Genomic DNA, 25,997 nt, shown 5'->3' on the forward strand with positions numbered 1-25,997 from the left:
GCCGAAATTATGATCTGACTTGGCCGAAACACAGGAGGGCCAAAGTATGTGATAAAAAATTAAACTCATGAGGAAGACATCAGCTGCATTTAACAAATCCCTAATATGTTTTCCAGCTATCAATTTTGCAAAACATCAACAGTCGCCAAAGACATCCATGATGAGTGCTTTTAGTTTGGCACAGACGATGCTGAGGGTGTTAGATGACTTATCTAAATTGTCTTTAACAAACCCTTTGTGCTCCATTCCTCTTACTCAGTTCGACAGTTTGACATGAAAGACCAACCGCATACTCCCATGCCACACGTCCCAGCCAACCACAACCCTCAAACGGGAAAACCAAATAGGAATACCAGCATTACGACAGTTTTCCAAATCTGGCTGAGGGGAGACGAGGAATGGAAGCCAAACTTAACAGACATTAACTAAGAAACCAGAAACAGAGAGAAACAGGGCCAAGAGCAACATAATATCAAAACAAAAAGATATAAAAAGAGAAAAATACAACTGCAAATGGGTCTCAATCATTTATTATGTTAAAGAAAAAATGTTACAGTTTATACATTAACAACTAATGTCACTTGAAGGTGGAACTTGATTTTATATATTAGTAAAAACCAGTGATAAGATAAAGAGCGACAGCAAGCTTCACTGGAGGTGACATAACAAGGTAGACAAAGTTAAACTTTTTTTTCGTTACACTTGGATCTATGCCTCCCATGAGCCTTCACTTTGCTAGTGTTCCCAACGTAGGGCAGTTTCAGTTATTAATACCGACATGGTGGTGAAATTGATCAAATAATGAAAAAGGAAAACAAAACAAGACAAAACAAGACCAGGTAACATTTCATTGAGAGAGTGTCTATAAAGGCATCCACGCACAGCAAACCCAACAAGTATAGACGATGCTGATCTCACTCGCAAAATGAAGTGTTACCGTGAAAAGAACAACAAACAAGAGCTTGTGCAACAGCCTGTTTTGGTCTTCCAGGTGTGTGCATACAGACTGTTTACTTTTTTTGTTTTACAAGGACAGACACAAGAGTGCAGAGAAGACAGTGGGGGTGACAGGAAATAAGGGGGGGAGAAAATAACACCAGGAACATACATTGAGGCTGGAACAGAATGGTGTGTTGGATAGACAGCATACAAACACTAACCAGCAGCCTGAAGGTGGGAGAGAATATTTGGATTTGATATTTGTACGAGGGAGATGCAGAGCAGTAAACCATGTTTCCTGCACCCAGTCCAAACAGTTGGAGCCACATACTGTAGAGGGCAGGGGTTTGGGTGTGGGAGGATGATCATGATCCTCCTTTACCGGTATCCAGGGCCAGGCTGAGTGTAGCCCTGGCCATAAGGGGGGCGGTTCCGGGCGTACGGGTTAGCAGTTCCAGGGGGAGGGGTGACTGTGTTGCCTGGAGGAGGAGTGTAACCAGGACGGGGCTGGTATCCTGAGCCGGGCTGAGAGCTGGGTGGCAGGCTATAGTTGGCAGGCTGGGAGGCCTGGGAGGTATAGTTTTGGGGAGGGAAGGCTCCTGGTGGGTACTGCTGGGCTCCCTGAGCTGGATGGGGCTGCTGCTGGCCACCCTGGAAGCCTGGGGCTGGGGCCTGACCAGGTGCAGGAGCCTGGGAGGAGGGAGGCGCATAGTTCTGGAACTGCTGCTGTTGTGGCTGAGGTGGAGCAGGCTGAGGAGCTCCAGGCTGAGGACTGTAGCCCGCTGAGAGAGGGAAGGAGAGTGTCTCTTTAATTCCCTCCAGGGAGAAAAGAAATCCAGCAAAACACAGCAGCTACCTTTTCTTTTTTACGTTACGACCTTTGTTACTCTTACCAGGGTACTGCATACCATACTGTTGCTGTGGTGGGGCACCTGGCTGCTGGGGTGGATATCCACCTGGGGCCTGGTACTGCTGGTACACCTGACCTGAACACAGCCAAGAGTAGAAAATGTCACTAATCTTCTTTCATCTGATAATCTAGAGTCACTACACTGGCCAGGTCACAAACCTGGTTGAAGATATGATTACTTGAATGATTGGCAGGACTGAAAGAGGCTCTGTGGTCTCCTTGAACTGTCCCCAACCAACGGTGATAAACGATCAATCCCACACATATCATTCACTGAGAGAAGTAATCAGGGATCAACTGAGGGCTACAACAGCTCCTCCTGTATGTAAGACTGTATATACACAGTGTCACTTCTGCCAAGATGGCTAATGTCAGAGAAGCCTCTATTATGACAGGAGAGAGGCCCAGTAGAAGCTTCCACACACCGCTTACAAACAAATGGGAGCGTACATTTGCGTCTTTTCAACATCTGGCTCGAATGTGTTCAGTTGGATTGCAGTCCATTTTGACTGTTACTGGACGCATCTACACTTAACTTTTTTGGACCCAAAACTCACTAAATGCACTGAAGGCAAATTAGATCTTCATGCAAACACCTGTGCATTGTAAAAGAGAAACGTACAACTGTTCTGACACAAACAGCTGCAACCACTTTGAGTTAATTTGTTGCGAAAAGTGCACAACCCACAGAAATCTCTCTGTGGCGCATTACAGTAAGAACTGGCTTCGTGCTAGAGAGATATAAACACATGAAAACAGAAAAGGATTCCTCTCAGGTCTGACACATGTAACTCACTATTGAAATGTTCAACACACACACACACACACCCGCACAAACGCACACGCACACACGGCGTCTTCAACAGACATGTCTACGTTTGCAGACAGTGACTTCCTGCTGCATTTTTATTAACTATGACTTCACCGGTCCACACTGCCTACGTGCACATGTGGAGAAGGATGATCTTTCCTTCTCAAGTCCTCTCTGAGTTGTGCCTTGAATAGTAGTTACTTACTCAAGTATTTTAGGTCCTGAGCAGCCAAAGGGTGCACGGAACATCATCTATCATGCCACATGTGAGTAGTCGGATGAATAAGTCACATTTGTTTGAAATCTTTTGATTTAATCCTGTTAAAAATAGAAGTCTTCTATACTATTCAAAAATATGAAAGTTGATCTGTGGTATTTTAATGAGTTCATTAAGTTTTCCTTTAAAAAATAAAAATCTGAAAATCTCCCCCCTGGATCACCTGGTTTTTCAAGTGCTGGTGTTTGTTTCTTTGAGAGGGCTGGTATTATGAAACTTACCATTTAGAGTCTGATCAGAGCCAAGCTGAAAAGGACACGATGAGCTCTAATTAAATTGCTCTGTCGTAACTAATTTTTGTAATTCTAATTCCGTAATGGTTAAAAAAAATAAAAGAAATGTACTTATTTTGCAATCCAGTTGTTCATTTTTCAATGAAGACATCCAAAGCAGCAATGGCAGGACTCACACCAAAAGGTTTTTTAAAGGAAATGTACTTTAAGTCCAAGAGGCTAAAGCTCCATGTGCTAACAGACAGAAGCCTGGTGGTAATGTGCCTGGCAACCATGTGTTATCTTACTGACAGCACATTTAACATGATCTTTACTGTGCATAAAGGCGTGTGTGTGAAATTGGCTGCTTTTCAAGCTCTCCTCGGTCTGTAATCCATCAGGAGTGTTATGCAAGAGATAGAGGGGATGTATGGCTGTTAAGACCCTGCTAGCCTGGGAAGTTCATTTAACTCTGTTGGGGCCGACAGCGAAGCCTGCCAAGAGCTCACGGGATGTCTAGAGGCTCACTGACAGACACATCGCAGCAGCGGCGGCATTAGAGAAGCCCCAAGCTGGGAGCGTGATTTTCATTGGAACAAAACATTTGGCTGTCGTTCTGCTGACCCCTGAGCAAATCTTTCGAAGGAATCACGAGAGATTATTTTTAATTAAACAGTTCACACCAAATGCAGCCCCTCTGATTACGACGCCTCACGCAGTAACCTCGGCTACATATGCATGCGTTTAGTGTCTTTCTTTCTTGGACAGATGTAAATTATTGCCAAAGGTTCATCAGCATCAGGCAGACAACAGGTTGCAATCCTTGCCATCTGCTAATGGATCTTGTTAGCGGCATTCTCATGGCAACGAGTAACCTAAGCTTCCATTAAAAATGAGCTTAAGGCTACCTTTAAAAGGCCACACATGCTCAGTTGGCTTCCAAACGCATTCATTACCTTTTCTAAATTCTCGTGCATCGACCGGCTGCTCTCGCTGTGCCTAGGGGCTGACAAACAGTCTCGGCATCCAGAGATAATGTGAGGACAAAGATCGCAGTGAGGTCACTCCATTGACATAAATCAGGGATGACAAAATATGAGAAACATGACTCGGCACAGGCCAGTACAGTTCAACTATGCTGCAAATTATAGCCTCTAGGTAATTTTAAATCATTTGAAATCAGCTTGAAGGGGGGATTTATTGCAGGGCTGTTGTATAATATTGTGCTACTTTTCCCCTAAATGCAGCTAATCAATAGGAAAGTGAACACATATCAAACAACCAACCAGAGAACATCTGAGAGGAGAAGATCTGTCCACTTGTTGCTACACAGGGAAACCTTTCTAAGTGCAAATCCCCTGGAGCTGGTGAGAGGCCTTGCTTAACTTCTTACTCACATGAAACTGAATCATGAACAGTTGGCCTGCCTACTTCCTACCTCACATCAAGCTTCCTGGACCAGAAAACAATAACACGTCACTGGACAGTATATTGATCCCACCTGTCTTTGCCCTGCAATGACATGTCAAAATGGCTTCAGTGAAAAGGAACTATTCCACAAAAATATTGCTGGCCTGCCTCCATAATAGTATCCTTACATTACCGCATTCAGTAATGCCTGAGGCTGAAGGTAATCAAACCTAAAAAGCAACACCAAGCTACTTGTGGTGCGAGGAAATCAAGTTGTTTCTCACAGCTCCCTGAACGGTGCGGAGTTGAGCTGCATGTTCGAGGTCAACATGACGTGTCGCTGGCCAACCCACTGACTGAGTAAGTCTTCCTTCCTGACTAACTAAACTCACATTAAGCCTCACTGTGGATAGATCCTGTAATGCTTACCAGATCCAAACCACAAACCACCAATTAAATGTGAGCGAGTACACATGTAAGCTGATCATCAATGCTGCAGGTGTGGTCAGAGGTACGTTGTGCGCAACTACTATGAATGTGGGTTATAACCTCGTGCAGGGTGCAACAAAAATTCATCCCTTTTGCTCAAGAACCACAAACTGACATCCATCTTAACAAACCAATACAGAGCGCTTAACTTCTGTGGCTGCACTTGACTACACAAAACAGAACAAAAATAAACCGGAGTCTTGTGCATGCCGTGTCGTATCCCAGAGTGGTACTCCCTGGTTCAAGGCTCTTAATAAAGCTTTTACAAACAAAGGGGAATGCCATTACATTTAAAGTGTTTAGATGTCTGAGCCGAAACTTTTACAGTAAAAGCAGAAAACTGCATGCTTCCGTTGGTATAAACGACCTGAACGATGTCAGAGCACGCTGCTACTTGAGCTCAGGCAGGTTGAATTTGTGGCTGGAGAAGACAAAAATTGTCGGAAGTAACTGGCAGAAGCGATGAGCTTCGTTTGCCTTGTATATTGTCGATACCGGAACCCCAACAAATCACTACGTGACGGTATGAGAGTGGAAGCACTGGCTGCAAATGACAATGTTCACCCATGTTTTGTGTTCTTATCAATGTGGACTGGAGCTGGAGCCAGTAAATACCAGTGTCTCCTGCAAGGTCATTGATCTAGGAGAGGGTGCCAATTAATCCAGTTTCCAGAGAGGACAAAAGCCAGATGTTAGCGCTTACTGGCTGGTTTTTGGAGAAAGGGGCTTGATAGTAATCGTTATGCATGCTTCAGAGGCGTTCCTGCGAGTGCACCAATTCTAATGTGTTAAACATGGTGTGTGTGAGTGTGTATGCGCTTTGTCTCACTGTCCATGCCAGCTGGGGGTCCCTGCTGTACTCCAGGATAGGGGGCCTGTGGTTGAGGCGGCAATCCTGGCTGAGGGGCTGCAGACGAGGAGGAAGCAATGCTATCAGGGGTTCCGGAGCGTTCCTCTGGTGCAACTGCTGGCGGAGCTGCAGATGGACAGAATGTTTGATGTGACAACTAAAACAATGATGACACAACTGCTGTTAAAATGTAACCATGTTATCATCCAACAGATGTGATTAACTGCCCACATTAAAAGGAAATTAATCTAAGATAGCATTGTTGGATGGTGTGCAGTACCTGGGGCCTGGTCCTCACTCAGGCCAAAAGCAGAGATGACATTCTTGCTGACCTCATCCTGGTTTTTTAAGGGATCAAAGGCCGACATGCTGGCTGCACTGACTGGGGTCGCATGTTTCACTGTGGTGTCTGCTGTCACCACCTTGCCTTCACGTCCGTCCGCTGATTCTGGGAAAACAGCCAAAGAAATGTTTCAAAAAAGAAAGAAAGAAAAGTCCTAGGCACTCTCCTGGCAGAAAAAAAAAAGATATATATATAAAATAAATCTTTATTCAGACGGCTGTTTTGTTATGGTAATATTGGAAATATTAAAAACATAGACAGTGCATGTACATGCTCAAATGGAGCTGACTAAGAACCCACGTGTAGCTGCACAAACAACTTTCTTCAGCCAGGGAACGTGGCAGTGAGTGTTGCACCGCACGTATGCCACTTTTTGAATCAGTCAATTATAAACACATTTGTTATTACCTCATGAACACAAACATTTAGTGAGAAGGCCATGTGAGTTTGAGTAATCGGCACAAACTGCAGGTAAAAACAAACAGTGGCAAAGCTTTGTAATTCTCCACTTAGCTTTAACTCAGAAAACAAATCCACCTGCCTCAGCGTGTCGCTTCACTGTAAGCTAATATCTTGATTCAAGCCACAATTACATAAATATCTACCTGCATAAAAGGGGGCATGAATGAAAACTGCAAGCCAAAGCTCACATTTAATAAATACATTCGCCAGCTGCAGTTATGCAACATGTAGAGATGGTCTTTCTACATGTTTGTGTTTGGGTGTTAGTGACCAAAATCAAACTGGACTGAACCAGAATGAGTTCAGTAAACAATTAAAGTATCTAATTCCAGGAAACCTTCACATGAAAACAATTTTTAAATTACTCCAACAATGACGGATTATCTGAACCCTCTATTGTGGATCTACTGATTCTGGCTGCCAGTATGTGCAATATGAACAAACACTGCAAAATGTATTTGATTGAATTGATGTCCCACCATATGGAAGGATATAGTCCGTTACATCTGAATATAAAGATATCAATTTCACGCGTTTGCGTTCCACAGCTTTGCAGTGTGTGTGTGTATGTGTGAGTGTGTGTGAGTGTGTGTGTTGATATGTTACCGCTGTCCAGCGCTGTAGCAGCCAGACCAGGCTCTGTGGGGGGCTCAAGGCTATCCAGGAGGTTGTTGACTTTATTCCTCAGCTCAATGAGCTCCCTGCGGAGGTACTTCACCTGACTTGATTCCAAAGGCCTTGGCTGACCATTCACTGCAGATTAAAAGAGAAGGGAGGGGCAACAGTGAGCAAATGAAAAAAATGAAACTAATTCTTGCCTAAGTAAGCATAAGTATTATAAATTAAATGTGTTTAGAATATCAAAAGAACTGTTTTTTTTGTTGTAAAAATGTCCAGCTAGCATTTTAATGCTCTTGGACCCTCTTCTGTTTTTATACATTCGTTTTATGAACTGCTCTCCATCATTAAGGCAAAGTACATAAATACTTCCATCTAAATGTGCTGTATTCCTGAGCTGACCTTTTAGTACAGCACGGTGAGTAGTGATGATGCACACTATCATTTACCAAGTTGATATAATCTGGATACGAACAACTTTATACGATATTCACATATGAATATCAATTCCGGCCCTGTTTTGGACTGATACATTAAAACATTAATATCTGCAGATACCGACATGCCAATATTATCAAGCATGCGTACAAATGTAGCAGCTGATGATGACAGTAACACAGTCAATAATATTAGAAGCCTGTAGTACTCCTGCATTTGTAACTCCTCTGACATTGATTTGGTCTCTTCAGCAAATATTAATGATGCCACTATTATCTTCAGTTTAACATGCACCCGATGGTTTGGAGACAGATGCTGCTGCTGGGGGAAAAAAATTAAAACCACATCTTGGCCTTGGCTCTCCTATGATATCAGATCACTTAAGCAGCTATGTTGTTTGACTGAAAGGAAATGGAAACATTCCAGACAGCCTGTAGACCTTGAGAGATTGAATAAAGACTTTTAATCAAGCAGTGAAAGCGGCTAGAGAGAAGTACTACAATGACCTCACATCAAATCCACCCCCTCCTGTTATTCAACCATCAATTGACAAATGTGAGCATTCTGATCTTTATTTTTCCCCCTCGAAGCGGCAATATTTCATTTGCTGCCCTGACTGTCGACTGAAGCCTCCCCTCCTAGCACCAACTGCACCTTCACTTTATAAGCGAACAATTGCAGAAACCTGACGAAGAACCTCGCCTAAAAACACACGCCTGCATGCACATCATTTTTTTGTGGCGATGGTCTCAGAATAAGCCAGTTCTGAGTGCAGGTTATACTGTAGCACCGCACTCCTCTGGGGATTTAAACAATCTTCTTTTAGGTTCTGACTGTGGTCAACAACTCTGTATTACTCTGGTTGGATCTGTCAGCAGCTTTTGACATTGCTGTTGATAGTATTTTAACTGATGGTTGGAATTAAAGGTTATTCTGTGTGCAACTGTCAGTCATCTTCAGCACTGCTAAAAGATGAAGTTCCACAGGGATCCCAAAACCTCAATAAACTTGAGTGGATTGAAAATGCTGCAGCCAGACACATAACCAGATCCAACAGACAACATCGCATCACTCTATCGGCTCCATTATGACATTTCAATGATCACTTGTAAGGCTGGAGGGGCGTTTGTTCCACTTTATGTAGCTGACTTATTGACCCCCGTGAATCAGAACGAAACGTGAGATCCGAAGGTAGGTCATCAGTTGCTTTAACCTGAACAGAGATAAAGATGAGCAGACGGATTCAGTTTGGGTCTCCCAGAGATGGTCAGGAAAACATTGTATTCTGTTAATTCCCTTAAACTCATTATTTAAAGCTTGTCTTTTTTTCTTTACATTCATTTTGCTTTACATTCATTCATACTCTTAGTATTCTACCATGTCTTTGTCTACTGTTTACAACTGAATGTAAAAGACATGGTAAGTCTTTAAGGCAATGTTCTAACTATTATGATTAATGATATGGCTACTCATCATAGCATATTGAACAGTTCTGACTGATCCCCAAGAGGTGGCTTTTAAATAACTCTACTATATTTCAAACTAAACCCAGACTTTCTAACTAAAATTGGTTCTGGTGTGAAATTTCCATTGAAAAAAACAAACAAACTGAGACTGCCTGACATTCCTCTGACACACACACACACACGCATGCATGCACACACGCGCACACACACGCCTCTCTGAGTGAATAATTCTGAACAGAGAAACTGAAAGCACTGTAACATGGGCCGCCGTTCGATTTCCATCTATTCTCACTTGTTTTGAATCAACACATGCAGGAGAATATCAGTTCCACGTGAGGTCATGACATGTGATGACAAGCCATGGCTCGGCTTTGATTGGAAGGAAGCAAACATGTTTTTAGAAGAACAAAAACCCACCAACTTACAGATCCCTGGCTAATAGCAAATAGATGACAGACTGACTGGAAGCAGAGCTCAGAAAACACGCGCACAACACAACTTGTTGTTCTTACAGATTGGAGAACTGAGTGAGTGCACGTTACTATGATTCATATTTCTAACTTTGTCTGAGTCATATTGAGTTTTACATTTTGAATAGAATATTGTTTTTTTGGCAGAGCCTGGTGTGGTAGTCCACTTTAATAGCTGATGGCAGGACTGGAAAATATATCAATATTAATCAAAATTAGTCTTAAATTGATTCTTTGTGTTACAAGGAAATACAAAGCCAGATTTGTCACAAAATAAGAGGGAGAAAGTGCTTGAAATTTCAGATGAAATCACAGTTTCAAGTGACTGAATCACACTTGCCAGGGCACGCAGGACCAATATGTTCAACCTTGGTTGGAGAATCTAACAAATGATCCTCTGCATGGACACCTAAAAACCAATGAGTTTCTGAATATTCATCTTTTCCATATCATCCCGTCCTCACTGAAGGCCATATTTTTGAGGGGGACTATGCCAGTATTCTTGGCTGTACCGACATACCCGTAAATTCTAACCACAATTTGATTGCTGATAGGATGGAGACAGACACAATCATCTAAAAAGCTCAAAGAAATGCGTCAGCCTTTACATTTAAAAGATTTGCAAGCCATAGAATAATGAACAAAAACACATGTGATATAGAAACAGTCTGCCAGAAGTTGTATTTGACATTTACAGATGCAAACCGTGTCCAATGTATGGCCTAATACGGTCATGCTTTTTTTTTTTGCTATGAATTTAACGAAAGCAGTCCCAGACGGCATATCCGTTTAGCACAATACAATTGATTTTGTGCAATATAAATTCTCCTTCTTGTATATAAAACCTTTTTTGAAGAGAGCAGATTTCTCAGTGTCAGGATGTACGCCTGAGCTAAATCCTCCTGCAGCATTCATTGTTTGTTCATACCTGGAAAAGCTGCATGTACAACACGGAGCTGCATGTACACTCCATGATACCAAAAGACTCCTGTTGCTTTCAAGGTACAGTTCAAGATTGACTGATTTATATTCAAGGCCAATTAAGATATGCATCAAATGTACAACATATCATTTAATTGTAATTGTAATATGTAGCTGCAAATATTGACGTTAATATTATTATGTACAACCATTTGAGGCACTCCTTTTTCTGGATCTGAGCTCAAATAAATATGGATTTCACATTTGTGCACATACAATTGTGGAAAAAAATGTGAGACTTCAACACAACTCCATGCAACATGTTGTTACTACCGACTAAAACAGGGGTCAATATTCTGGCTGTCATTAGTTCCTATATATTTATGTCACACAGCGACTACATTTTTATAGACCAAATAACAAAAACAACAGAATGAATGGCAGAGGTTCTACTATGAATATATCCATACTCTGCCAGTCATATTGTTTATCTGCTGAACCACTCCTAGCAGAGACACACAAATTCCATCCCAAATTAGTCATAAGGGAGTGCAGACAACTTTTGTTTGGGCAGAAAGAAGATTTGCTGGATGAAACAGAAGCTGGACTGCCCTCCAGTGACCAAATGCTGTAAATGAAATTTCTCTTCCTCAGTTAAAGTTAATCGTGCTGCAGTTACACATAATTAAATTGCAGAAAGGAAATTCTTTGACATCTTACCAAACAAAGTCAGTTTGAGTATTCTACTGCACTGGATTGCGAAGGAGAGATCAGAGCTATCAAAGATGGTGATGAGGTCATCGTCTACAAAAAAATGGAAAAGGGACAATGTGATTCACGAAGAAGGACAATGAACTCACAACATGAACAATTCAATTCTGTTACAGGAATCATAAGATAATCCCAGTTGGCTGTGGTTGGTTATTTACTAGTTCAGCATTAATAAACTGCTCTACACTAGGGAGAACCGATCCAGGGTCTGCATGGGCTCACCTTCATCCTTGTATTTAATGGTAACCTCGTCGTTACTCTGCAGCTTGCCTCTGAAGACACGTTGCATCATAAGCACCAGCTCATCGTAGGTGATGTCCTCATTGTGGATGGGGATGCGTCTGATGTCATCGCCCAACTGGGCTTTGATGATCAGCTTCCCGCTCAGGTCCAGCTGGCCGTTCATTGTGCCGTCCCACTAGTTCTGCTCCAACCACTATGAAGAGAAACAATTTTGAAAGTCAAACAACCCTGCTTTCCCAGCTTCCCTCTTCTCTTTTACAATGTTTACTACGAAACACAAGGAGGGGTCACAGTTTCAGCCTTTTAAGAGTAAATAAAGCTACTGGATACTAAATATAACTGTGTTTGGTTTTTATAACTCTTATGTACAACAAATAAGCAGTGGTTGAGATTAGTTTAACTACCTGACACGACCAGAAAGAACTCTGAAATGAATGTAACTTAAACTTCAGTTAAGCTTGCAACTTGGTGGACACAGCAGAAGGTTATCACAACTGGTTAGCAAGGATGTGACACATTCTACCTTTTATAGTGCTCTAGGCAGAAACTTTGAAATAAAAATACGACTTTAAATGTTCATTTGTTAATTCAGCAGCATCATCAAAGAGGAAGTGTTTTGACTTGCATCAGCTGTCCATGCTCTATGATGCAGACGGCTAACTTTGGCTTCAGAAAAAGGTTGAAGTCATATCATTTCTTTGTAATTCATCAAACAGGCCCATGTATATTACTTTATTACTTTGGGTTTTTTTTCTTTTTAACTTTAAGCAACAAAATACTAAGTTGATGTCCCAAAACTGTATGGGGAGTTTTAGTTCAGATGAAAGAAAGAACTCTGAGATCAAGGTCTAAATCCTGAGCTTAGGATTCTTACAGTTGATAAGCAGATATTTTTTGCTATCTGTTTCCTGGAGATAAAGAAATAAAAGGTTTTTGATTGATTACTCAATCAAATGGGGGGGGGGGGGGCGGCACATCTCAGAGGTAGATTGGCCGTCCAGCAACTGAAAGGTCGCTGGTTCGATCCTCCGGTGACCATGTCCAAGTATCCTTGAGCAAGATGCTGAACCCGAAATTGCTCCTGATGGCGCTACAACCCATCCAGGGTGAACCCTGCCTCTCACCCAATGTCTGCTGGAATAGGCTCCAGTCCCCCTCCCCTGGAGCCTATCCCAGCAGACATTGGGTGAGAGGCAGGGTTCACCCTGGACAGATCACCATTCCATCTCAAGGCCAACACATAGAGACAGACAACCATTCACACTCACACCTACAGTCAATTTAGAGTATCAATCAGCCTCGTCCTCTCTTGATGTCTTTGGACTGTGGGAGGAAGCTGGAGTACCAGAGAGAACCCACGCAGGAACAGGGAGAACATGCAGACTCCACACAGAGAGATCCTGTGCTGGAGCTGGGACTTGAACCCGGAACCTTCTTGCTGTGAGGCGACAGTGCTGACCACTGCACTACTGTGCCGCCCCTTTTATCCATGTTTAAAAAATAAGTAAATAAATAGAAATCTAAAATTTCCACTGATAAGTAAAAGGGAATACTGGCCTTTTAAGGTGCTATTATAAAGATTGTCAAAATCAACATTCAAGCTCTATTTTTGAAAACCAGTTTCATTTTGCATTCTATGAAGCTTAAGAGATACTAAAAGAAACAACCTTCCCAAAATCTGAGACCATTCAGCCACAAACAGTATATACTCCACAGAGTGGCGACAACAGTGCACAAACAAAAGCCCATCACCTCACTCGATACACTCATGTCTGCTGTTCATCAGAAGCAGTAAATGGGCATCACGGTGAGAACATGCAAACTCCATCTCTAGCAGCCTTAGTTACAATAACCATTTTACTCATATTGTTGTTGAACGTTCAAAATGAAAACCACCTCACCTCAACTATTATCCCCATTAGGTAACCTGCACTGACAGCTTAGGACATCATAGAAACCATTTCATTCACCACAAATGCAACAAAACGCACTAAAACACTAAATCTTTGTTTAACAGCATAAGAGGGACTAATACATTTGAGGTTTATGATGAAATTAGCTTTCTGACGAGCTTGCTGCTCTCCCCTGGGGGCCACTTAAGCACATTAACAATCGGGCTCCACCTCCACAGGATAGCAGAGCATTTGTCTACTCTAAGACAGTTACAGTGATCATAACCATCGTCAAAATACAAAGATGATCCAATCAACTTAAAAGAACAATGTCACCAAGTTTTACTTTGAAGTGCAGGGTCTAAGGGTCAAGTGAGGTGGCAAAGACTCATCTAAGCTATCACGGACCTCCTGTGAGACTTTGACCCCGAATGCTATCGAGCTGGATACAATAACTATCCAAAACGTTTAATAAATGTAATGTGATACAGCGAAACTGGGTCGCTTAAATTGCAACGTCATGGAGATGAAACGCTCGGATTCTGTTGAATGAAACTTAACATCAGGTCATGAGATAAAGTTAGCCTGTGATGTTATTCGTTAAATGAATGTGCCTCTAGTTCGGACGCTGTCCCCAGCTGGATTGAGTATGATGTGCTAGCTTGGACAATGTGCTATTGTCAGTTTAATTCCAGGATTGCCGAGGCTTTACATGCCCCGTCCAGATGAATAATTGGCTGGATGCTAGGGATTGTGTGCTAGCTAACATCTAACTGGAGGAGCACAAATAACAATGACAAACAGATTTCTACCGAGAATCGCCCATCACGTTGATGATTGGTTCATCTGAATCATACTTCTGAAACTGTCCTGCATTATGTACGCGGTTCCAAAAGTCATCTGTCAGAGTCTCGGATACGCGCAAGTTAGCAAGTTATTATCTGCGAAAGTTTGCTAGGCCGTGAAAATGTTCGTAATTAAACGTCACTCTCATCTTGTAACATAAGAGGGCCAAATCTTTACACATGCAGTTACGAACCCACATTTTGTTGATCAGTAAAAGGAAAATCTGCTTTTAGCAATAGGTCAACAAAAAGAGATTTCCAATGTAACTTACTTGATAAAAGCTAATCACTCATGATACTACATTCAGCAACCCAATTCAAAGAAACAACAGCACTCCAACGTTACAGCTTCCCTTGTATATGTTCAGGTAACTCCTGGTATGTGTCTCCGTGGTTAGCTAGGGTTCCTTCCTACGAACCGGCGTTTGTGGAACACCTGTTCAGGCGAGCTAACGTAGCCAGCGTAGTATTAGCCGGCCGGGTAAATTGTTAGCTGGCTGGCTAGCTCGCTAGCTAGGCTACAGTCAGTCAAGCAATGATTACAACGAAACCTTGAGTGTTTCAAACGAAATTACCATATGGTCGACTCAAACCCTGAGAGAGTACCTCACCTGAACCCGACGACTTGACCACGCTGTATTTCACAGGTTTCCCCAAACCGTGAAAATGTAATCTGTTCGTTAACCTAGCTAGACCTGGATGCCAGCATCAGGAAGTGTCCACTCGGCTGTCAACGTCAACCAGTACGTGGCATTCACTCTGCGCAGCCGCACACCGTCAGCGGATTAAACATCAACATCATCGTAAGAAAGTTGAGGAACAGCAGAATTTTATTTAGTGTTCAGTTCACAGTGCATCAAATTGTTACCAATTCAATTAATGTATTTTGAGAAAAAAGTTTTTCTTTTTTTTTCATTTATCGTAAATGAGATATGACCTAAATTAAATCTTCCTCTGTGGGAGAAACGCAGTAGCGATGATGACCACATCTAACAGGGTTCATGTAAATGGTAAATTCAATTTTATGTAGCGCTTTTCTACCTTAGCGGTACTCAAAGCGCTTTACAGTGTCATCTCATTCACACACACATTCACACACTGATGGTGGAGGCTACCATGCAAGGTGCCAACCTACTTATCAGGAGCAATTATGGGTTCAGTATCTTGCTAAAGGACACTTCGACATGGTCACCAAGGACGTGAGGATTGAGCCAGCAACCCTTCGGTTGATAGACGGCCACTCTACCCCTGAGCCATGCCGCCCACATGTAGTCATGATGAACCTGGACATGTCCTGGAATATGAAAATAATTGATTCAAGGCCTTGAAAAATGAATGAAGCCACAACTCTTTGGAGAAGAAATTGGCATTTGCATAGTAAATGTGGTTCAGTTGAGACAGACTGAGAAACATCTCCTTTGGGTAATACCAGCTTACTTTAATACATGTGGAAACTCTATCAAAACATGTAATTTGACATTAAATTAGTCAAATATACACTGGTAAAATTTTTTCATGGATTTCTGTTTATTTTACATGTGTAAACAATTCAGAGAATGTATATTCATGAACATTTTTGCTCAAATCATGTAAACTTAAGGGTAATCATGTGTAAAAGCACTGATTTGTGTGATGAAGTGCTCGATCAAGGCTTTTTTTCACCAGGTTTAATGTTATGTTCAAATGAAACTCATGACTTTGTGTTCACCAGAAGGGAACTTGGAGTTTTTCAAATAATTTTGAGCTGTGAGGTTGTAAATAGCACCCTTTGGACTCCTTCAGAAACATGGTGAAGAAAATTCAGAAAATATTTCTCCAATTTACAGAGATCACTTGCCCTGATCTTACAAAACAAAAGCTGACTCACTGTCCATGAATAAAATTCATAACTCATGTATAGATTAAGAATGACGCACACATTGCCAAGTAACAGCTTTTTCTTCACAATTATTTCTTTTTCTTCTCCTGAGTGGCATTGAACCATGAGTCTAAAAGCTTTTTCATGTAATATAACTGCCATGCATGTACCTGAATAGCAACAACCATGAGAAGATACATAACAGTCACTGCAGAGAAGCCAAAAATGAAGCGGTAGGCTTTGCCATGGCGGTAAAGCTGCTGCGCGACAGGAAACATCTCCATTCCACCGTAAATAAGAGGTGCCACCGAGAAGAGCCCTGCACTGATCATGGATAAAACCAAGTAGCTGATATTGTTCTTTGGAAGTGACAGGCTGCTGCAGAGCAGGGGCAGGACGCTGAGCAGGTAGGGGTACTCCCACTGGTACGGCATGGCTATGGTGTCATGTGACACCAGGTTGAGATGACTGACAATTACTTGTGCAGCCACCAGGAGCCAAACCAGAAGATGGACCAAGTTTAACCTTCGCACCTCCGACTTCAGGGAAGCACTGCAAGATAAATATCAGTTAGCATCCTTTTTGTGGATATCACACAGTAACACAGCTATTTTTTTTCAGACTGTATGAAACATAAATTTCTTGCCTCATCTGGTACTGCGAGGCCACTTTCTCTCTGGGCTTAAAGTCGCCTCCATTGGTGCCAGGAGTTCTGGGGCCAACGCGGGATGTCATGTTCACCGAAACCTTCTGACCAACAAAATTAATACAAAAAACACACACAAATTGGTTAGCTAATAACAGCGATAATGCCTATCATGATCATTCCTGAGAACCACTTTGTTTGTTTGAACAATCCAACACCATAGATAGACAAAGATGCTAAAATTCTGATTTGGCATGAACAATAATGTTGGCACATCTTCACTATTGGCCCAACGGTCAATATTTTGCTTGTTTTCTTTGCTCATCATGAGCAACGAGAAAACAACGGTAAAAATGTGATGGATGAGCTCTTCTCAATGTTTTAATGTTACAAACTCACATAAAAAAAAATTGTTAGTACGTATAGCATGTGAGCATCATTAGATTTATTTAATACAGACAACGTTGACATATATGGGCAATACATCAAATCATTTGTCAAATATCAACAAAAAAATCCATTATTGATCACAGGAGACAAAAACAAAACACCCACGGTAAATTCTAACAAAGAAATTATGCAATATTTAGCATTTGAGTATCACATTTACTGCCAATTTCCTGTTTCGCTCCAAATAGATAAATACGTAAAGAGTACAACCAAGCTGCTAACAGTCACAACAGCTTAAATAAAGGACACTGATTCGTAAAAGAATAATGGGTATAGTTAGGCGTGGTGACCGCAGATCTGAGCCGGTCAGGTTAGTTACTGATGCTAGCTGCGTTAACCCTCATTCAGCCTTGCACACAATGGACGGCTAACGTTTTAATATTACACGTTTAAAAAACAAAGGCAGACAAAAAGAATGTATATCTATTCGTCAGTAACAACAATGTGTGACACAATTAAGCCTGCAACCGGTTCTTACCCCTTTCTGTTTTCTGCTCAAACTCGTCGTTGAAAATCACACTAACAAAAGATGTGGAGTCGGTAACAGCTCTGCGCATGCGCTGATTTTCTCATCTCATAGCCATCCCCCCACAGCATCAGCATCTGTCCTCACGGAATACAGTCACCGTGGTGCCGCGGTGCCCATGTACTACTTCCTGATGAACAGCGGAAATGGGCGAGGTGATGGGCTTCTGTTTGTGCACTGTTGTCGCCACTCTGCGGAGTATATACTGTTTGTGGCAGAATGGCCTCAGATTTTGGGAAGGTTGTTTCTTTCGGTATCTCTTAAGCTTCATAGAATGCAAAATGTAACTGTTTTTCAAAAATAGGGCTTGAATGTCGTTTTTGACAACCTTTATGATAGAACCTCAAAAGGTCAGTATTCCCTTTTATTTGTCAGTGAAATTTTTATTTTTATTTATTTAATATTATATTTATTTATATTTAAACATGGATAAAAAAAAAATGGTGGTGCAGTGGTTAGCACTGTCGCCTCACAGCAAGTAGGTTCTGGGTTTGAGCCCCGACCCCGGCTCCAGCACAGGATCTTCTGTGTGAGTCTCCATGTTCTCCCTGTTCCTGTGTGGGTTCTCTCTGGTACTCCAGCTTCCTCCCACAGTCCAAAGACATCAAGAGGGGACGAGGCTGATTGATACTCTAAATTGACCGTAGGTGTGACTGTGAGTGTGAATGGTTGTCTGTCTCTATGTGTTGGCCCTGTGATGCACTGGTGATCTGTCCAGGGTGAACCCCGCCTCTCACCTGAAAGCCGCTGGGATAGGCTCCAGCCCCCCCACAACCCTTAACAAGATAAGAAGTAGAAAATGGATGGATGGATGGAATATTTTGTGATGGAGTAACAATGACAGGTGCATTTTATTACATGTGGTAAGGCTCAATAACAAAAATAAACACTAACTGGTACATTTTCTTACCTCATCAGTTTTGCTGGTATCCAGTGCTGTTACAGAATGATGTGATCAACCAAAGAAACACAAGTACATCACACTTGAACATTTGTACTGAAAACATCCAACATGGTTCACCGATGTGCCATATTATAGGCAGATTTCGGCCTATATGTGTCAGTAGTAGCTGAATTTATATTTGTCTATAATACATGACCTATTGAGTGGCTACTTTTCTGTTACTGTATCAGAATCAGTCCAAAGGTTCTGGTTTGCCTCCTGTGGGAATATAAATACAGATGTCCTTTACAGTTTTTTTAATCAACAAATTTTATTTAAAAAAACAACATAGACAAAAATAACAAATGTGAAATATTAAGACATAAGCTCTCAGTTACAAAGACAATATTATCACCATGGTTAAAAGGAGAAATATATTCCTATTTTCCTTTTTTCATACTTTCAGACATCTAGTGAAATGAAGGTGATAACCAGTCAAAATAATAAATTATTGACATTGTTATAAATTGTTGCAATATTCAATAAGTACTCATTTAGACTCCATTATTTTTTTTAAATATATTTGAGAATCAAATTCAAATTGTATTCCTTACAAATGAGCCCACATCCAATTAAGATAAACCCTGCTGCAATGCTGCGGAACAGAACTTAGATGCAAATCACGCCAGCGGGGATCCATCAAATACATAACATTTCATTTTTTATTTAAAAAAAAAAAAAATTGGCCCATTTTTTGGAATGCTCTCTCAATTATAAATTGATAATGTATCATATGATTCTAATTTGAAACCTTGGCTAATAGTAACAGTAAGAATTTAAAACAAACATGATAGGGTCTTCGCCTGAAGTACGTTCAGGCTCAGGCCCTAATTACAACTCTAAATTAGAACACACCAGGTAATTAATTTCTGAAATGGTTTTGATGTATTTTGAAGTAAACGTAAAATGCCAAGTTATTAGATCACATCTTTAGATGGTTGGTTTGAATTTTTTTTTTAACAACTGCTGAGTACTATGTGTAAGTAACAAATGGTAATTTGTATACATTCACTGTGTCCAGATATTATACTAGTATGATATCAGTAACTTTATACTTGCATAATATGACAGATTAGTTTGAGACAGAAATGTTGTGCTGTGTAGAGCAACTGCAACAAACTGTCAGTCAGCACCAACTCGACGCAAGATAATTTGCAGGATATACAACCTAAAAATATGTATGAACAAGCAATACAAACCTTCAGGGATTTGTAACACCAACATTTTTTTTTTTTAATTCTTGCCAGTATCCATCCAACAAGAACTGTATTTACACAAAGTTATGTATGAAAAAAATGAAAATACTCCAATTTTTCTGTTGTATTTCACATTCTTCGCCACATGGGGCAGCTGCCAGTTTTGTACAGAGGTGCAAGGGACACTGTTGCAAATGTGACTGGAATTGTAGTCATCTTTTGCATACACATCACATGTTACTTTCACGTATTCATACCGTCACAACAAATTGCACTCTCATGGCTTTTTGACTAATAATGAAAATACTTCTAGAGTAATTTTTGGCATGTCCTTTTGAATGCCTTTTTATATCTTCAAAGTTTTTTTTTTTCAATTGCACATGGCTAATATGGCTCTACAGTATTAAATCTGCTGTAGTTACAGACCATAATATGATTTTCCTTGAGATAATTTAACTTGTCCTCATCTGCACTGACAGATTTTTGACTTTACTTTGAGACTGCCCTGTCCAAGGTAATTTATTATCATGTTTTATATCTCCCAAAAATGTGTCCCCACTCCAATCTAATCAAAGCTTCTCACTTACATTGGATACAGTAAATACCCAGAAAAGGAGGAGTGTACATACTGCCCAGCATATAGTCCTGCAGCCTGATCTGAGGGCAGCTGAATATATACAGTGTCCCCGGGTTGTAGAGGTATGACTGCACTCCCTGATGCTTGATCTAGGAAACCCTTTTTATATTCATCATATGTATACATCACTGGCTCATTGTTCCTCATCAAAGCCACCCACACGTTACCTCCTTTGCAATGAATGTGGTAGGCAAAATAATAAATGCCAGGCATGTCACATGTGAAAATTCCTGTTTGGGGGTCATAGTTTTGGCGACCATTGTACAAGAGCTTCTCAAATACCACCGGTGTTCCAACAGGTGGAAAGGGTGTTGTTGCTACAGCTGTAAATGCCGGCATTTCCAACCCATTGGCACCCATGACTTCTGCCCCATTGCCTCCAAACTTGCCTTTCTTACCATAACCACCAGCTTTAACGCCATCTAGTCCAGGGCCCATCTCAGAGAGCACTCCAGCCATGTCAGGAGACTGACCAGGTAAGCCAGGTTGGCCTGGTGGTCCAGGGGGTCCAGGTGGACCAGTTTGTCCAGGGGGTCCTGATGGGCCTTCTTTCCCAGGGGGTCCTACTGGGCCTGTAAGACCTGAACTCCCTTCACCTGGGATGCCTGGTGGACCAGGTAGACCACTATCTCCTTTCGGCCCAGGTAAACCAGGCTGCCCCATGGGGCCTGCTGCACCATCCATTCCAGGAATTCCTTTAGGTCCTTGAGGTCCCATTTCACCAGGTAATCCTCCTTGTCCTTTAGGCCCAGGAGGTCCTGATGGACCCGAGGGACCAGGTAGACCTTTATGTCCACTGTCTCCTTTGGCACCATTTTGTCCTGGTGGGCCTCTTGGTCCTGGCTCTCCACGTTCCCCAGGCAAACCATCCTTACCAGGTATCCCAGGGACACCAGGCTCACCCTGAGTTCCATCAAGCCCGTTAGGCCCTCCTTCTCCACAGTCACCTTTAGGACCAGGTGGGCCTAAGCCTCCTGGTGGTCCCATTGATCCTGGGGGCCCTGGTGGACCATTTGGTCCAGGGGCTCCAAGCATACCAGGCAGCCCTCCATGACCCTTATCACCTTTTAGTCCAGGAGCTCCAGGTGGCCCACCCATACCTTTATCACCTTTTGGTCCCTGGAGTCCTGGTTTACCAAATCCAGGGAGTCCTGGCTTTCCTGGCAAACCTGGTGGTCCTGGATGACCCTTTGCACCTGGCATGCCTGGCTGTCCTGGTAGACCATTTTGACCTGGTTTTCCTTGACCAGGTAAACCTGGAGGGCCAGGCTGCCCTCGTTCACCTGGTAGCCCAGCTGGTCCTTTCAATCCAGGATGTCCCTTCTGTCCCGGTGGACCTTGTGGGCCTGGCATCCCATTCAAACCAGGTTTTCCAAAACCAGGCAACCCTCTTGGGCCAGCAGGTCCTGGGGGTCCTGGGAGCCCTTTGTGACCAGGTATTCCAGGCTGGCCTATTCCCTTGTCTCCTTTGGGTCCAGGTAGTCCTGGTAGTCCTGGTAGACCTTTGTGACCTGGTTCTCCTTTAGGCCCTGGTTGGCCTGGCAACCCCTGTACACCTGGTTTACCAATTCCTGGAAGACCAGGGGGGCCAGGTGGTCCCTGAAGCCCTGGCTGTCCAGGTGGCCCTTCTTCACCCCTAGGGCCCATTTCTCCTTGTGGTCCAATGTCACCATTGAGTCCTGGCTTGCCTGGCGGTCCTGGCAAAGCTGGTTTTCCTATGCCAGGCTCTCCTGGTGGACCAATAGGCCCAGGTAGCCCTGCAGGACCTGGCAGCCCATTTCCTGCTGGTCCAGGAGGTCCTTCTGGTCCAGGTGGCCCAGGAGGGCCTGGTTCTCCTTGGGGTACTCCCTCTGCACCACTAGGGATTGTTTGACCTGAGAGCAATGACATAAATATTCATAACAGAAATTAAAAAAAAAAAAATCACAAATACACCTGGGAAAAAAAAATAGTTAACTAAGTTACCAAATGACAGCTGCATACATGCACACACAATCAGTGGAAGATGGGTACAAGCAAAACTTTTCATGAACATCCCCTGTCTGGTACTTGAGGAAACTAAGGATGTCAGAAGTTATCGTATGAGATGAAAGAGTTGTGCATTTTACCATGTCATGCTTGGTTAACCTTGCCTGCTACAAACCCTGAATTTGGAATTAAGTCAGTACATTTGTATTCAGAACAGCTGATCTATTTCAATTTGAGTATGTTAGTTTGAGTTCAAATAGTGTACAGTGAATGAAAAAAAATAATCAATGGATTTTTAATTTATCATGGCAACAGATGAATAAAAGGCAGAGCCTTCAGTGGACGTGGATAATTTGTGGAAGTGTCAATAAATTACCACAGTAAACTTTCACTCAGTGATGTTACCAGTCAGTGACAACATTGAAATTACCTGTCCCTGGAAGTGAAGACTCAGAGTTTCACCTCAGCACAGGGTTAACAAACTCGATTTCTGTGACATCATTCTGGGAGGTCTGCTGATTACAATTTTTTTTTTCCTAAATATTGGCTTTCTTACCTTTGTCTTGTCCACCATAGCTGCCACCTCCTCTGCGAGGCTTCTCTTTGCCTTTGTGCACAGGCATCTGGGGAAGCTCCTTCCTATAATGGGGATACTGCATGTAGGGCACCTCTTTGCCGAGGTACTGTTGCTGGGGAAAACCTTCTTTGCCCATCCCCATATGCTGAAGGTGCTGCATCGGTTGGTATTGTTGAGGGTGTTGCTTGTGTACATAGAATGCCCCACTGGTCATGTAGGTGAATACAGCAAGCTGTAGCAATGTTGGGAGGAGGGGGGTAGGAAGGGGAGGCATGGTCAAAGCCTGTATGAAAGGTAGAGGAGACAAGATATGAAGGAACTTTATTTAGACCTTTAAAGTTAGAGATTAGATCAGCCATTGGTATCTGTTGAACCTTTCCTGATTTATCACTGATGCCCTCAAATGTAAAGGCCAGCTTACATGATTCACAGTGCAGGGACAGCTGCAGTGGTGTAAATGGACCTATAAGAGGTAAGTGAACTATCTCATATGTCCCTTTAATGTACATCTTGTTCATCTTAAAACACAATCATTTATCATTTGTTGTAACTGGTGACTTGCTTGCTCTGTATTTTCTTTGTGTCTTTACTTTTAAGTTGGTTAATTTATTGTGCCCCAGAGCCATAATCACTCAACTTTACTTAGCAAAGTTGGCCAGAAGAGGGTGCCACAGCACAAGATAGACTTTTTAAATAGTCTTTAAATTCCACTGATGACTACAGCTTGGGCTGAAAAATTCCTTACAAGAAAATATTTCAAAAGAATGTGCGAATTGCACTACAGTTCATGTGTACCATCCAGCAAGACAAGAGAGCCTGGAGGCTCTGCAGAGGTGAGATGTACACTGATGTGGCTGCATCCCATTAATGGACATATTATTAGAAGACAATCTCATGTAGTCAAAATTTAGTGTCCACGATAGAAAGAAGGTGCTTGGTACATGGCCCATGGTCTTTAGAGGGTATTTTACACGGTGGTCATAAGGATTCATGTGCAGAATTACATCTGGAGATGAAGTATCAAGATGAAAACAACACAAAAAGTATTTTGATATGAAGGGAAAAAAATGTTCTAAACTGAGCTCATGTGGACGATTGTTGAGAAAGCTATTCATTAGAAATTTCTATATAAAAACGAATAGCTAACTGATAGAGGCAAAGCTAAATTAAAAAACAAACAAACATGTTCTGTTATTTTTGTGGTCTATCACCTGTCAACTGAAGTCATTAAAATTGCCCCGAGTTTGCTGCCAAGCAGGTTTTACTACAGCACTTGATTGCGGGATCACGCTGGGCGAGCCTATCCTGCCTTCTTGGCGCAAACATGTTTGTTTGGTGACAAACAGGCGCAGATGCACCAGCAACTGAGGAAAACAGCGTAAAGTTGGTCGCTTTGAGTCTACAGGGGAACAAAAACCCCATCACCATGGTCTTACCTGCCCTACCTTTCTACTCTCAGCAGTAGCAGAGCAAACAGAATAGGATTTTCAGCTGCACCTCTGAATGCTCTATTTTTGCCATTCATTACAGCCGCTACTTCCTTCTCAGTCAGCTCTTCACACTGTCTTGACCTCAGTCACAAATTCATTCAAACTGACTGATCTGTTCTCCAATTTCCTAAAACATATCCTTACTGTACAGTCGATTGCTTGCACTTTGGATCTTTGACCTTTTTCTCAGGAGTCTGGTGATTTTGACATGACCATGCCAGTGTCTGCCCTGATGAGAGCTGGCCTTTGAAGGAAACAAACCTAGTTTCTATGGTGACAAAGGCCAGACATGCCAAAGAGTCCAGAGGAATGTCCCTGAGTTTTCCCAACAACAACTGGAACCTCCAGATGAGGGAAGACCAATGCTTCCCTACAGAAAATAGCAGACAGTGAATGATGTGAGTCACGTATTAAGGCCTTCATGTCACATTGCCCCCTCCATCAACATCCAAATCACCAAATTAAGAAATATCTTTCAGAAGGGCATTCCTATTTTCTATAGCATTTCACAGACTTGTAGATTCAATGCCAAAATGCATCAAAGCTCTTCTCCTGTATTTGTTTCTCATCTGTACTTTGCCCTCCGGACAGAAGCTGTGTTCTGTTGCCAGCACCCTTATCAACAATATGAATCTGTGACTCTCCAGACAGGTCACTGAAGATGAGGGAATGGAGTATAACGTAGATGTCTAACAGCAATGATAGAGCCAGAGGGACTTTTCAAATGTTTTAAAAAGTGAGAATTAAGAATAAACGGCAAGATAAGGTCTAAAGTTGTTTCTGGGACAAAGATCCAGTCTGATATAATAAATTAGCAAATCGAATAATGTAACAGAACTATACTGTAAGTAACCTCTAAGAATTGATTAGTTTATACAAACCCAGAACCAAACATACCTAGAATCACTGACCCATGTGTATAGTGTGGGGTACTGTTGCAACCTCTCGGAGGTGGGGGTGGGGTGGGTTTGGGGTCAGAAGAAAGAGGTCCATTGATGCTGAGACATTTGTCAGGTTAAAAATATTCAGCCAGACTTTTGCAGCGACCCTTTCCTGCATTTTAACAGAGGTGGTATTATGGCAAGGGCGTCTATTGATAGAAGCGGCAGTCTTTTGACACAAGCCAGATTTATATTTCTCTTTTGTCACAACTGAGAAGACAATGGTGATGGAATGAGTACAGATTTTATTCACAGTATTTTCAAGATACAATATACATGAATATGGCGGTTGGTACACATGTCGAGGTTTATGTCAACTGTATCCCGCAGACTTATTTAAATCTTTTCCCTTTTTTGGTCTGAACTGATGGCGTAGGGAAAGTGTTGTGATGAGGCAG

General features: G+C 42.1%; 3 protein-coding genes across 4 annotated transcripts; all 3 read right to left on the bottom strand.

Annotated features, from left to right (window-relative positions):
- Positions 1-496: 496 nt before the first annotated feature.
- On the bottom strand, positions 497-15,127 carry tfg (trafficking from ER to golgi regulator). 2 transcript variants are annotated; one of them, XM_086220324.1, is made up of 8 exons: positions 14,979-15,127; positions 11,610-11,823; positions 11,337-11,420; positions 7,310-7,456; positions 6,179-6,346; positions 5,878-6,024; positions 1,848-1,925; positions 497-1,721 (listed from the first exon to the last, which is right to left on the bottom strand). In XM_086220324.1, exons 2-8 carry the CDS (start codon positions 11,791-11,793, stop codon positions 1,318-1,320), a joined length of 1,212 nt encoding a protein of 403 aa, XP_086076450.1. In that variant the 5' UTR covers positions 11,794-11,823; positions 14,979-15,127; the 3' UTR covers positions 497-1,317. The 2 variants fall into 2 exon arrangements, with proteins under 2 accessions (XP_086076450.1, XP_086076449.1); XM_086220323.1 differs by having other exon boundaries at positions 1,833-1,925.
- A 1,051-nt stretch (positions 15,128-16,178) lies between these two features.
- On the bottom strand, positions 16,179-17,916 carry jagn1a (jagunal homolog 1a). The gene is made up of 3 exons (XM_086221239.1): positions 17,800-17,916; positions 16,872-16,975; positions 16,179-16,777 (listed from the first exon to the last, which is right to left on the bottom strand). Exons 2-3 carry the CDS (start codon positions 16,958-16,960, stop codon positions 16,315-16,317), a joined length of 552 nt encoding a protein of 183 aa, XP_086077365.1. The 5' UTR covers positions 16,961-16,975; positions 17,800-17,916; the 3' UTR covers positions 16,179-16,314.
- A 2,653-nt stretch (positions 17,917-20,569) lies between these two features.
- col8a1a (collagen, type VIII, alpha 1a) lies at positions 20,570-23,442 on the bottom strand. The gene is made up of 2 exons (XM_086221240.1): positions 23,148-23,442; positions 20,570-22,497 (listed from the first exon to the last, which is right to left on the bottom strand). Exons 1-2 carry the CDS (start codon positions 23,440-23,442, stop codon positions 20,570-20,572), a joined length of 2,223 nt encoding a protein of 740 aa, XP_086077366.1.
- Positions 23,443-25,997: the final 2,555 nt, after the last annotated feature.

The sequence above is a fragment of the Aulostomus chinensis genome, chromosome 12 (assembly GCF_037954235.1).
Source record: "Aulostomus chinensis isolate RoL2024-O1b breed Wild chromosome 12, RoL_Achi_v1.0, whole genome shotgun sequence".
In the NCBI taxonomy this organism is placed as follows: Eukaryota; Metazoa; Chordata; class Actinopteri; order Syngnathiformes; family Aulostomidae; genus Aulostomus; species Aulostomus chinensis.